The 12,704-nt window shown below is 41.1% G+C and overlaps 1 protein-coding gene across 1 annotated transcript in view; it reads left to right on the top strand.

Moving 5' to 3' along the window:
• Positions 1 to 11,759, top strand: part of ATP10B (ATPase, class V, type 10B) — a 49,859-nt gene extending 38,100 nt beyond the window's left edge. The window contains exons 15-22 of the mRNA XM_010142413.1: positions 1,794 to 2,106; positions 3,314 to 3,390; positions 3,929 to 4,054; positions 5,379 to 5,579; positions 7,392 to 7,472; positions 7,576 to 7,680; positions 8,126 to 8,313; positions 11,252 to 11,759. Coding sequence (XP_010140715.1) covers positions 1,794 to 2,106; positions 3,314 to 3,390; positions 3,929 to 4,054; positions 5,379 to 5,579; positions 7,392 to 7,472; positions 7,576 to 7,680; positions 8,126 to 8,313; positions 11,252 to 11,759 — 1,599 coding nt within the window. The remainder of the gene's footprint in view (positions 1 to 1,793; positions 2,107 to 3,313; positions 3,391 to 3,928; positions 4,055 to 5,378; positions 5,580 to 7,391; positions 7,473 to 7,575; positions 7,681 to 8,125; positions 8,314 to 11,251) is intronic.
• Positions 11,760 to 12,704: the final 945 nt, after the last annotated feature.

Below are 12,704 nucleotides of genomic sequence, written 5' to 3'. Positions count from 1 at the left end.
CTTTCCCTTACGATAGGCAATTGTCTAGAGCCCTTCGATGGCCTACTTTCTAACCGCTTTTGTCCGCAGTCAGTAGCTCTCCAAACAAGAATAAAATCCTATGCAAATGTCTCTCTCTTTTAATGTCACAGAAATAGGGAAGCATGCAAAAATGATATGGAATTTGGCACGGAATACGTTCCTTGCTTCAATGTGTAATTTCATTTGATACGCATATCTGCTTTAACGGAAGGCGGAATGAATATATTTAGGATGGAAATTAGAAGATGGTTTCTGTCAGAGAAGTGATGCTGCAGGCGGGACTACGCTGGCTCCGGGGAGCGCAGGCTCGTGCACTTACCCATAGCACCCTATAGGGCCCTTGATCCAGGCTCAGACGCAAGGTGCGCACCTACGGGTGCTTTTGTGAACACGTGCGGTTCAGTGGGCACCTGGAGGTGCTCCACAATAAGATTTAGTTCCCTTCCTTTCAAAATGAAGCCAAGGACACTGGTTTTGAAAGGGTTTTCGAATGGCAGCAGTGGGGGGAAAAGAAATAATGCATACAAAGTGTTTAACCCATTAATTTTGCCAAAGTTAACTCTCAAACTGGCCTCAGTGGGAAGGGACTCTCTGAGCCCAGCAGCTTATTCAGATACCAAAAATTAAATATCTTCCAGGAAGAAGCAACGCAAATAGGTATTTTGGGAGATTCATTTAAAAAGGCAAGCCAAGGCAAACCAGGAGTTTCCACTACGATTTTGGTTTGTTCACAGAAAGATGGTGGTACTTCAGCATTTTTTAGAGCTTTTAAGCGTGCAGCCTAGATGCAGCTTTTTATTAGATGTCAGAGACACAGTTGATTCCAGAACCTCCCACTTAAGTGTCATTTAAATCTTGCAAACATCCTACACATGTACCTTATGCAACATAAAGTGAAAATAACATTTTAGAACTGAATCATCACTCAATAAAGCTGACAGAAAGGTAGAAAGGGGAGTGATTAGCTCCTCAGGTATGCAGGGCCATGCCGCAGAAGGAGGACATTTAGTGCTAACAGGCAGCAAAATAACTTTCAGCTCGTTCTGGGTTTTCTCTGATAGTGGTGTGCCAGTTTAGGAGATCTCTATGGGAGAGGCAAGAGAGCTCCCCCTAAATCTGTTTGTATCAAATACAAAGTTAATTCTGGCTGTTTCCATCTAAAAAGGGACTTCAGTACACAATGAGGCAGATGTGCTAAGAGGGAAAGGCTTGGTTTGTGCTTGGAGCTGAGTGCTGGGCAATATGAAGCTTTATTTCTGTCCCCAACTGTGACACATGTCTGATTTGTGACCTAGAAATGGCCAGACTGTCAAAGTTACCCTGAAAAAACCTGAACCTCTTGTTTCTTTATTGCAGTTTATTTCTGGGGGAAACAAATGCTGCAATATCTCACATAATTTATATCAGAATGAGATTTTTTTAAAATTCCTTTAGAAAAAAGAAGGAATTTTTTTGAATTTCTGAACTCTTAGTATTACAAGTACAAATCTGTACTCCTGATGTGGAGATTATTTTCTTTCCTCTTAAAATAATTCCTTACCTCAGTTAACTAGCTGATAAGATGTGCAGTGTTTTCACTGAAGGATTTGGTGACGTAGTTGAAATAATCTCCAAGCTGGTGAATCAGTATGTTTCTCAATCAGTTTTCCCTAATGTTTGTCTGATAGGCTTAAACACAGTGGCATGATTATACAAACACACCTTTGTAAGGTGCTGGGCTGTAAAGGGAGATGGAGATAACTATTTCTAGAACCGCTTCTGTTTTCTCACAGGAAACTTGTGAATCTCTCTTGAATTTAACCTTGGAAGAGGTGAGGAAGAATTATGAGGTTGGAAAACCACGGACGAAACTTTTTGGCATTATCCCAAGATATTTCTCAGCCTCTGAGCCCCCCAGTCTTGAGTTCGGACTGGTGATTGATGGACGGACGCTGAACATTATCTTCCAGGGTGGGCTGGAGAAGAAGTTCCTGGCGCTGACGAAGCACTGCCGCTCGGTCCTGTGCTGCCGTTCCACCCCGCTTCAGAAGAGCATGGTGGTTAAGCTCGTCCGGGGGCAGCTTAAAGTGATGACCCTGTCAATAGGTACCTCCATTCTGAATCGCGCAGGAGAAAGGGGAAGCAGACTCTTTCTTTATGAGTTATGGAAATGTATGGAATATATTGTATGAGCTGTTTCTTGTGCCTCAGATAGATGCAGTGGGAAAATAGCACTGAGTAGCCTTTCCTCATCAAAAAACATATGAAAGTCCTTCTTCAGCTTTACCGAGCAAATCTGGCCCCAGTTTTGTCAAGATGAAGGCAATCCACATTCAGAATCTCCCTGCAGTCCCTTCCATGCGCGCCAGTACAAAAAACGTCCACGTTCCCCCCAGAACGCCTCTCTTTGAGCATGGAAAGCAGTCAGTACTAGTCACTGCTTTGTCTTTTTGTAAAGCTCTTTTGCTGACAGATTTTTCCAACTGGTGAAAACAGTTACCCCCAGAGTGGTATTAGGCATTGACTCATTTGCTTTTTACCTCCAAATAATGAGAAATGCTTTGAGTTTCTTGCTCCGCTTTTGGTAAATGATTGCACTAAAATCCTTGAAGAATTATTTTTTATGACTTAAAACTAAAAAATACACCTCTGTGGACCGAGCAGAAAAGGAAGAGCCTGATGTATTTTAAAATTTCTTGCTTTGCTTTAGCATTCAAAATACAGCTTTCAGCCTTCCACTTCATTTATTTTGCTTCACCAGCTGAGTAAATTCTCAATTTCCACATTGCAGGCAACAACCATGGCTGTTCTTTCCGTGGAAATTTGGTTACCTATTTAACACATTGCTGCAAGTTGAAACGAGCAGATTAACTCCTGACACTAGCTTGCTACGTTGTCAGCTGCAATCGAATGTATCACAATCTGGGGAATGCAGTGAAGTAGGGTGCTGCAACGCATGTTGCTGAGCAGATGGAGTTCACCAAGCAGAAACGTACAAAACAACGCAGATGTAGATGGTGTAGGGGTGCCCATGCCACTGCCCAGCTGGTCCCAATGTCAGGCTTAGCCCTGGTGGATTCATGTCTCCTGGGAAGGATGATGTTCCAACCGAGATCAGGGCCTAGAGGTCTTGATTGCTTGATGCTGAGTGTCAGTCACCCTCATTAAGATGCGGGTAGTAGAGATTAGCCTTTGTTTATCAGCATAGCTAGGGTTATTTTCCTGGTTTGATATTTTCTTTGTTCTGATATAGGCAGCTTGTATTAAGCACCCTTTCTTGTACCTTTATTGTTCCCTCCTGTCTTCATTCTAGGTGATGGTGCAAATGATGTAAGTATGATTCAAGCAGCTGATGTTGGAATTGGAATATCTGGCCAAGAAGGCATGCAGGTATCCCTCAATTTATTTCCTTTCCTTTTTTTGTCACATGGTCTCTTGCCGCTTAATAAGTTTCATAGCAGCCCTATACTCTTGAGTGTCATCTTAAAAAAGCAAGTTGGCATTGTTCCTGACATAAATTAATATGCAGTTCATAATTACGGATCCAGCCGAAAAAGAGCATTTTGAGCCAACAATTAGCATGCATGGATGAACATGTGTTTGCTCACAAGCCTGGAAAATTAGCAGCTGCCTGTCCAGTGTTAGGTTAGCATCTGGTTCCTGAATCATCTCTGCCACAGCATTTCCAGGTTCGGTTGATTCCCTTTCAGTGTTTTCTGCCCCAGATTCTTTCCCATGCATCCTCCTCCTTCATTCTCCTAAGATGGAGAGTTCTGCAGAGAGAGGAAGTTCCAGCTATTTAATCATGTTGGGGTTTTTTCTGCAATATTCAGTAGTAGAAATTCACTTCAATGTTGATAATTGAATTTCATTATACTGAGTGGGGAAAAGACATATTGTAAATTAACTTCTGTTCTTTTTACCAAAGGCTGTGATGGCTAGTGACTTTGCAACAACCCGATTTAAGCACCTAAAAAAACTGCTTCTTGTCCACGGACATTGGTGTTATGCTCGCCTGGCAAAGATGGTGATTTACTTTTTCTACAAAAATGTGGTAAGATTACTAAAATTCTGGAATTTTTCATCTTAGCACAGGTAAAGTCCAGGGGTGAGTGGTTTTGTTTAATTAGTTTTTGTAAGTTATACTCTGGGGTTTTTTATGAAGCTACAGTTCCTGTTTCTTCACTTTGTACGTTTATAGTACGCTACCTCCTTCTTGGTAATGTTCTGCATAAAACATTGAGGAAAATATGGGTTCTAAATATGTTTTGAAATAGCATTATTCCAGAGGGAAAAAGAACTCAAGGCTTAGAAACTTTTATTATTAATACCCATGAGCCTCAAAATAAAATTTGCATAAGGAAGAGCAGATTATTAGTGCGAGAATATAGAAGATGACTCTGCACTATGAATTGGTTGCCTGTGAAACCTCTGAATTTTTGCATTTAATCTGATACGAAGCACTTTCAAGTAATGATGCACTCATATCTGGCATTTTTATTAAAAATTTAATGTATATGCAAATGAGCTGTGCATTGAAGAATAATGTAAAGTGGAAAAACCTGATAGTAATACAGTTTCTACAAGACTGTGCAAACAAGTCCATTTGACATGAAATACACTCTGAGAACGAAAGACTATTTACTTGGAATTCAAAGTATCCATTTGGGGGCGGGGAGGGGGGTTAAATAATTTTAAATACGGATTACTTCTTACTGCTGTTAAAAGTTGTAGTGGAAATGGAAGCTTCTTTTTTCTTGACTGGGCATCCTTTTAAAGTCCAAAGCGTATTTATTTGCAGTGTGAAATAGCTCTCCAGACTGGGATGCTGCTCTTCTATTATCTCCTCAATACCATTAGGGAGCAGGAGGCCTTTGATTCTGCATGGACAATCAGTTTGTAAAAGGATTTTAAAATCTGGTGCTCAGAGCTGTGAACAGTTTACTTAATTAGTTTCTGATATTTTCTTAAAGAAACCTAGTGGCTTTTAAAAAGCTGTATCACTGTGGATCAGTGTGGCGTAGACCCTTAAGACATACTGCTTTGTGGAATAAAGCAGCGCACAACTGACGGTACCTTTAACCAAAATGATGTATTCTTGGGAGGCTTAGTTAATAACCAGCACATTACATAAACCTCTCAGGTGGAACTATGAGAGACACAGACCAAACTAAAGGGTGCAGATTAGCTGTGATAGGGAACAGCGTGGGGAGTGGAAGAGAACGAAAGGAGAGGCCACGGGAAAGGCGCAGCTTCGTGACTCCCACAACCCGAAGAGAAGCAAACTCCTATCAGCATGAAGGACGTGCTTCTGCACGTGTGGGGAGCCACAGCTCGGTTTATAAGATGATGTTGTCTTTGTATTTGCTTCTCCACAGAGCTATGTCAGCCTGCTCTTCTGGTACCAGTTCTTCTGTGGGTTCTCAGGCAGCACAATGATTGATTACTGGCAGATGATTTTTTTCAATCTCTTCTTCACCTCGATGCCCCCTCTTCTCTTTGGAGTCCTGGATAGAGATGTCTCTGCAGAAACACTTCTAGGTTTGCCTGAGTTGTACAAGAACGGACAAAATTCAGAGGTATGTCTTGATTTCTGAAATACGTCTCGATTTCTGAGATAACTGCTTGATAAGCCAAAGGACCACAGTTTTTTTTGGTTTTGTGAGGAGAGATGGAAGAGTTGAGTTTAGACTTACTTGGAACCAAATGATTCATTTATGGTTTTTAGTTTACTGATGTCCACTAAAAGAAGGTACAATTGTAGCCTCAGAAGAACTGGTAAGGTATATATAATTGAAGTCGCTTCCTGAAGTGAGGCTGGGAGCTCGGTCACGGTGGGTAGATGTCAGTGGGAAGGTTTATTCTGCCATGAGATATATGGAGCAATCCACTTTGGTACCAGCATGCTGCATTATAATAAGTAAAGTGATGTGCTGGTGAATCAGCTGTGTGTTTGATGTTTCTGATCAGAAGAGGAGACGATGGAGCAGTGTGTGTGTGTGTATACATACACTCCACATACAGAAACTGCCTCAGTGAAGGCATAGGGAGAAATAAATAAAACAGAATGATAAATGTAACAAAAGAGGGTAAAATAGTTTAGCTGGTCCCTGATTAAACTCTGCTCAGATTTGCTGCTTCAAACAGTTTCAATCTACTGAAGAAGAAAAGCTTGTTAAAAAGATCACAGCAGAAAGTGACAAGAAAACGCAAACACTTAAATCAATAAACAACCCAACTCTTTTTTTCCTACTCTCAGGTTCAGAAATACACCTGCTAATACATACAGGATTTTGTCACAGTTTGGTGTTTAGGCTGTTCCAGGCATAAACTCTTTCATTTGTTTACTACTTTGACTTTGATGGTTACTATTAGTAACCCTGAGGAAACATACATGAAAAATGTAATGATTTCGCCTCAGGTTTCCTGCCAGGTTTAGAGAACCAGTCTGATTCTCTGCATGTTTTCGAGGAGCACACACACACTGACACAAACCATACCTGGTTCTGCATATACATGCAGCACAGTAGCACTTATTCCCAAACTGCCTTAATATCTTAGGAAATTATGAAAAGGTTAAGTAAAATTTGAAGTGACCTTCATTTTAAAATCGTAAAATTGCAGGGTACTCAGGAATGCTCCTCTCTCCTTTTCCTCCCAACTGCCCTACTTTCATTATCCTGGACTGTGATTTTCAGAACTGATGAACACCGGCTGTTCATGTTGTGCTTAATGATGTTTTGAAACACCTAGCCGAGGGAGTGCAGACTTTGAGGATTCTGTGTAGGACTTGCCATAACTTTTCTTAGGAGCTCTTGGACATCACATATATGCAAAATATATGTTCTTTACCACTTCAAAGAGGCCACTGTTGTTGCTTTGGCATTTTGACTGAATTGGCCTCACAGGTCACTAGATAAGTTTAAATATGACAAGTAGTCAAATTGAAATGGCACAAAATAGATATTTCAACGGAAAGAACCTTAACAGAAAGGATTTTTTTTTTTTTTTTTTTTTTTTTTTTTTTTTTTTTTTTTTTTTTTTTTTTTTTTACCATTTCTATAGCTCTAGGAAGAGCTTTGCTTGAAAAAGAATTTGAGGAAACATTCCTTTTGGGAAGGATGTGGCATTCATGACATCCAGTTTTTAAGACCCTTAGCTGACTGGCTAATCTTCCTAAGGTCTGTCTTTAGTCTACACGGAGAAAATGCCTCTTCAGAGATAAACCTTTGGTCTAAAGTAGCTGCTCAGGAGGCATTTACTCATGAAGGAAGACCAGTTAGCTGTAGTCAGTAATCTGAACGGAAGAAAAACAGACAGCAGTTATGTCTGCAGGACAGACTAGAGATTTGTGTCCAATCATAACGACTGTTATCTATAAATTCCTGCAGATATACAAGCTGTCAACATTTATTATTACAATGTTGGATGCCTTCTATCAGAGCCTTGTTTGCTTCTTTGTCCCCTATTTGGTAAGTACCAGTGCCATTAATATTCCCCTATCCTCCTTAAAAAATAGAAAAATTCACTTCTGAATAGCCAAGGTTCATCACAGTCTATCTGCCCGTTTCCTAGATGTATGAGGACTCTGACATAGATGTGTTTTCCTTTGGAAACCCCATCAATACCATCTCCCTCCTGACCATTCTCTTGCACCAGGCTCTGGAAATGAGAACGTGGGTAAGTGTTTGACCTGTCCTCTGTCCTGCTCACGTGGCTGTTTTGCTTTTGTGAACATAGCAGACTGTGTAGACCTGGCCTTGTCTTTCAGAGTCATTTACCTGAATTCTGGGTCACAAAAAGTGACAGATGCACTGAGATTTCACCATGTGCCAGAACTGATTATCAGGATAATACCTTCATGTGCAGAGCAGTGGAATTTGATTCCTCTGTGCCTTGGGACAGCACAGTAAACAATTTTTACATACTCCAATGTATGAGGATGTGTTTCCTCTAGAACTGTACTCACTGTCACTGTTGTTTTGTAAGCCCAGGTATTTCTCCTGCTGCACTTGTCAGCAGTGTGGACTATGGGATAAGTTCTTTCCGATCCATCTTTGTTCCTCCTGTCTTACACTCAGAGTCTCACAAGCATCGCTGTCCTTTTGTGCAATTCTGCTTACAGACCCTGTTCCACTTGGTAACGATGATTGGCAGTGTGGTGTTTTACCTCGTCTTCTCTCTCATCTACAACGCCACCTGCATGGTCTGCAACCCTCCCACCAACCCCTACTGGATTATGGAGAAACAGCTTTCAGACCCCACCTTCTACTTGCTGTGTACTATTACCCCAGTCATCGCGCTCTTGCCAAGGTTTGAATGACACACTCTTTTCCTCTCAATTTTTGTTTTGGTGATTTGTAGGTGTTGGAGTGAAGTAACAGTGATGATGTGTATAGATATGTCAGACGCATTGGTTGCACTGGGGTAAGAGTGGAAGTCAGACGCCTGGGTTCAGCTTTCCAGTTCATGAACCGTTAGCTTATTGAGTTACGTAACCCTAGATAAGTCACTATATATCTACTGCTTCTGTTTTCCCACTGGGAAAATCTTTCTTTCTAGGGTGCTTCAAAGTTTACCAGTGCAACTGGTACATCAGAATTGTTCACTGTCATAAACACAATGTTGTTGAGCTGATCAAGACAAGAAAGCAAGTTTTCAAAATATTCCTATATGCTTCAGGAGTTACAAAATGTATTCTGTGTCTTAAGTACATTACGGTGCACCACTAAGCTAAATTTAAGAAGATGTTTCTATATAAAATAATTTTCTGCATCCAGAACTTACTCTGCGCAAAAAATCAGATATTTTAAAGATAGCTTTAACTGAGGCTGAATAATATTTGGTGAAGGATAATTATTTTGATAGGTTGCTGAAAAAAACCTCATTTGAAAAACATCATGTTTCTCTTCCCATGTATGTATAAGGCAACCTTACTACTTCTGGTGCTTAATACCCCAGCCGTTCTTTAGGCAGATGTGCTTTGTCTGAGTTGCACCACTTACTGAAAAGCTTTAGTTGTGCTCGGACAATGAATGAAGTGTGTTTGTTTGACTATCTTGCTAGTCTCCTTCTGTCCTAATTGTGATGAAGTAGTGCAGCACGCTGGTATTGTCAGAATCAGGCAAATATTTTTTGCATCTGATTTTCTAAGTGCTTCAAGGCATTAAAATCTGAGCCTTAACTTTGTCTGAAAAGGAACCTTTCAGGACTAGAAAATATTTTTCTTCAAATTGTTATTATTTACCAATTCAGGTTGAGATGCTCTTGTGATTTCATGTTTCATTATATAATTATTCATTATATATAGGTCGGGATAAACAACATACACTTGAGTAAGGTCTCATATCTTCTAGGCAGGGCATACTTTTCCAGTCTCTTTTGCTCCTGCGTGATCTTTGTTTTCGTCTCTGCCCTCATTCACAGTGTCATTTTTGGCCATAAGCTTTCTACTGAGAGCTACATCAAACGCGTGGTTAGAGAAGCATCTTCGTCTTGGGAGTTCAGCAAGGTTAAGACTGTTGGTGCCTCAGCAGGGTGTTGAGCTTAAAGATTTCTGTCCTGATATCTCCAGAGTTGGAGATCTGATGTTCTTTCACTTAGGTACCCCAGGTTATTTCCTGCAGGATCCTCAGTTTGCAGCTCCCAGCTTCTGCTACAACTTAGCTGTGTCAGCATACCACAACAGTGGTGAAAGCACCCTTCGTTAAAATGCATTTATGTTTCAGTTGGTTCACCTCACCACGCTACCTGCTCCCTATCTCCTTCCAAAACCAGTTGGAGCCTTGAGATTCTGGTTTCTTTCTAAGGGGTTTTGTGAAAATCCTTGTTCTCCTCCCTGCTTCCTTTTGCTGCTGCCTTCTGTGCCAGCTGACATTTCTGAGACACTGCAGGTGCTCTGGGGGAGCTTGCCTGCACCCCGCCTGTGTGCAGGCTTCTTCTGGAGCACCGTCCAGCAGGACTTTGCAGTGTGTCCTCTGTGCATCTGCATCTCGAAACTGCCTCCGAACCTTGATCTGGGACACAAACTGCACAGCATTAGGTACTAAAACCCTCAAGTCTGAGAAGAAGAGAGAGATGCAGGTTTCAGGTTCATTCGTTGGCAAGGGACGGTACTGTGTCTCTTGAAGGATTTCAGCATACAAACCAGACATACCCCAGTCAGGAAGCCCTGGAGGCCCAAGAGCGAATTGAGTCTTGCACTCTGTGTGACTGTGGGAAGGGAAGGAGCAAGAGAAAGCCATGCATGGGGTGGAAGACACAGTTCTTCCCTTCTCTGTCCCTCTGTCTGGTCCACCTGCAACTTGCACAGAAGATGTAGAGGACAACTTGAGGGGAAAGACAGAGGACAGTAGGACCCACAGCAGATCTGCATAGACGTGCGTGGGGTCTCTGTAGTTCTGCTCTTAGCTGCCCAGCTGTAACCAGCAGCTGCGCGGCTCCCAGACCTCAGATGCTCTGAGACTGACCAGCCTGAGCACAGGGGCAGCAAGTGTGTTCATCCACGCCTACCTGTGCAGACAGGCCTGGGAATTCCATTGCCTCAGAAGCCCTTTCTCTATCTAGTGTGGCTTGTAAGGCTCCTTAAGCTTGTTGTACTTATTTACGCATACATTTAGCAGCAGGATGTGAAGATTGTAGCTTTCTTAATGCAATTTCAAGACTGCCCATGCTTGTTTTAAAATGCGTATTGAGGCCATCTATGTAAAAATCAAATCCTATTAGAAAGTTGCTTTGAACGAGACTTTGGTTTTCATAAAATCTGACATGACTTGGAGGGGATATGGGCTCTCTTGCTGCACGTTACACATAGTTATATAATTTCTCTGTCCTGCAAAGGGCAGGTAGGACACTTTTTTTTTTAACTGAGCAAATCTACAAGCTGAGGTTTTTAAATTTCTTGTTTTGGGTTATCTATCAAATTCAATTCACTTTTTTAGCCTGTTTTAGCGGTATAAATATAATCTCTTGGTGAGCTTCTGTGCATCTTTCTTGCACTGTTCAGCAATCAAGAGGTTCTATTATCACCTATTTAGTATTTATATACATGTAGTTGACTCTATATAGGTCAAAGTAAGCATATAGTTGCATGTTGCATTAAGATCCAGGAGCCAACTTCCACCTACCAGGTATATTGTTTACTAGATGCCTGTAGAGCAATGGAAAATTAGCATCTGAATTTGTGTTATGCGATGTGAATTATGGAAGGAGCCCACAGGTCAGACAATCTGTTCTCTTCCTCTTTCATCAGGTTCTTTATTTTAGCTCTACGAGGAACCTTTGAGGCATCTCTGATTCTGAAAGCACAGCAACTCGATAAACTTCCTAAAGGGCAACAGGATCTTGAAATCCAGAAATTGAGATCAAGAAAAAGAACTACTTCTGGTGTACCTGTAGCATCGCCTGCATCTAATGATGATTTTGAACAAAATATCAGCCATTTATGTGTGTCACCATTTTTACATCCAGCAGCAGCAGCTACGTCTCACGGTGACACAGAAAGTCAGGGACTTTCTGCCCCTGAAGTGAATCCTCTCAGGAAGCAGACCCTTGAAGAAGGCTACTACTTTTTTAATAGGTGGGCAGAGGAAGAAGCTACTGCTACAGACTCTTCAGGAGGACCTTCCTCTGGCCATTACCCTCTTGTACCCAGCAGGGTAACAAGTCCTGGCCACCACGGTGGCAAACCGACTAAAGATAATGCTAACAATTTTAGCCATGGAAGCCATCGGCGATCTGTGAGTGCAGTGACACTCTGAAGAAACTTGAGGAAATGAGATCCACAGCCCATGTGGAGAAGGACACCATAGGGAAAATCAAAAGCCTGTTTGTACTTGACCATGATGGTCACTACAGAAGGAGAGGGAGGTGTGTGGAGTAGTGCAATAATATCTCTAACATACAACTTTTCTTAAGAGCATATATATTTTGGGTTTGTCATGACGTGACTTCTTGGTCGTCTTGGTTTTATTCTAGAGGAATGTTATAGGAGCATCACACAGTTGCTGAGAAATGTGCAATTACTTTCATCAAGAAGTATTTTTCGTTCACAGTAGCAAGGAATAATTGTACTAGTGCTGTTTCCATGTTATTATGCTACTGAAGTAATAGAAAGAGAATTCATTCTATATTAAGCCAAGTCTTAGAGCAACACGTTCCACTCTAGCTTTTACTATCAAAGTCTTAAAAAGACTTTACTAAAAAAAAAACTTAAAAATTACAGTTCTGCTTGGAAAAAAAAGTCACCTCCTGATACGAAAGGTACTTCCAGAGTAATAACATCAGAAAGAGACTAAAGAATGTTATAGTTTTTAATATATGGACTTTGGGAATATAACAATATCAGGTCCATAGTCGGTTTTCCCTGAACAGTAAGCTCCGTATTTTTATGCAGGCAGTGTTTTCACCTGATACTGTTAAGAAAAGGACAAATCAGTTTATGGAGAAGAAGAATGCTAATACTGAACTACGAGAACTGACAGGACAACTCTCAGGGATAAGTGGAGTCTACTTCTTCATACCTACAAAAGTAGACAGATATAACAAGTCAGATTCAAGGATTTCTGTTTAAAATTCTGAAGTTGTCCATGCTTTTCATCTAGAAATTCAGTTTCTTCCTTCCATTCTCTATTCTGTGATGTAGTGTTGCTGCATTCGATCAAGTATAAATCATGCTCCTCCCCACAGTTGGTTACATCCAGCAG

The sequence above is a fragment of the Buceros rhinoceros genome, unplaced genomic scaffold (genome assembly GCF_000710305.1).
Source record: "Buceros rhinoceros silvestris isolate BGI_N320 unplaced genomic scaffold, ASM71030v1 scaffold16228, whole genome shotgun sequence".
Classification (NCBI taxonomy): Eukaryota; Metazoa; Chordata; class Aves; order Bucerotiformes; family Bucerotidae; genus Buceros; species Buceros rhinoceros.
This window is presented reverse-complemented; position numbering and strand designations above follow the sequence as displayed.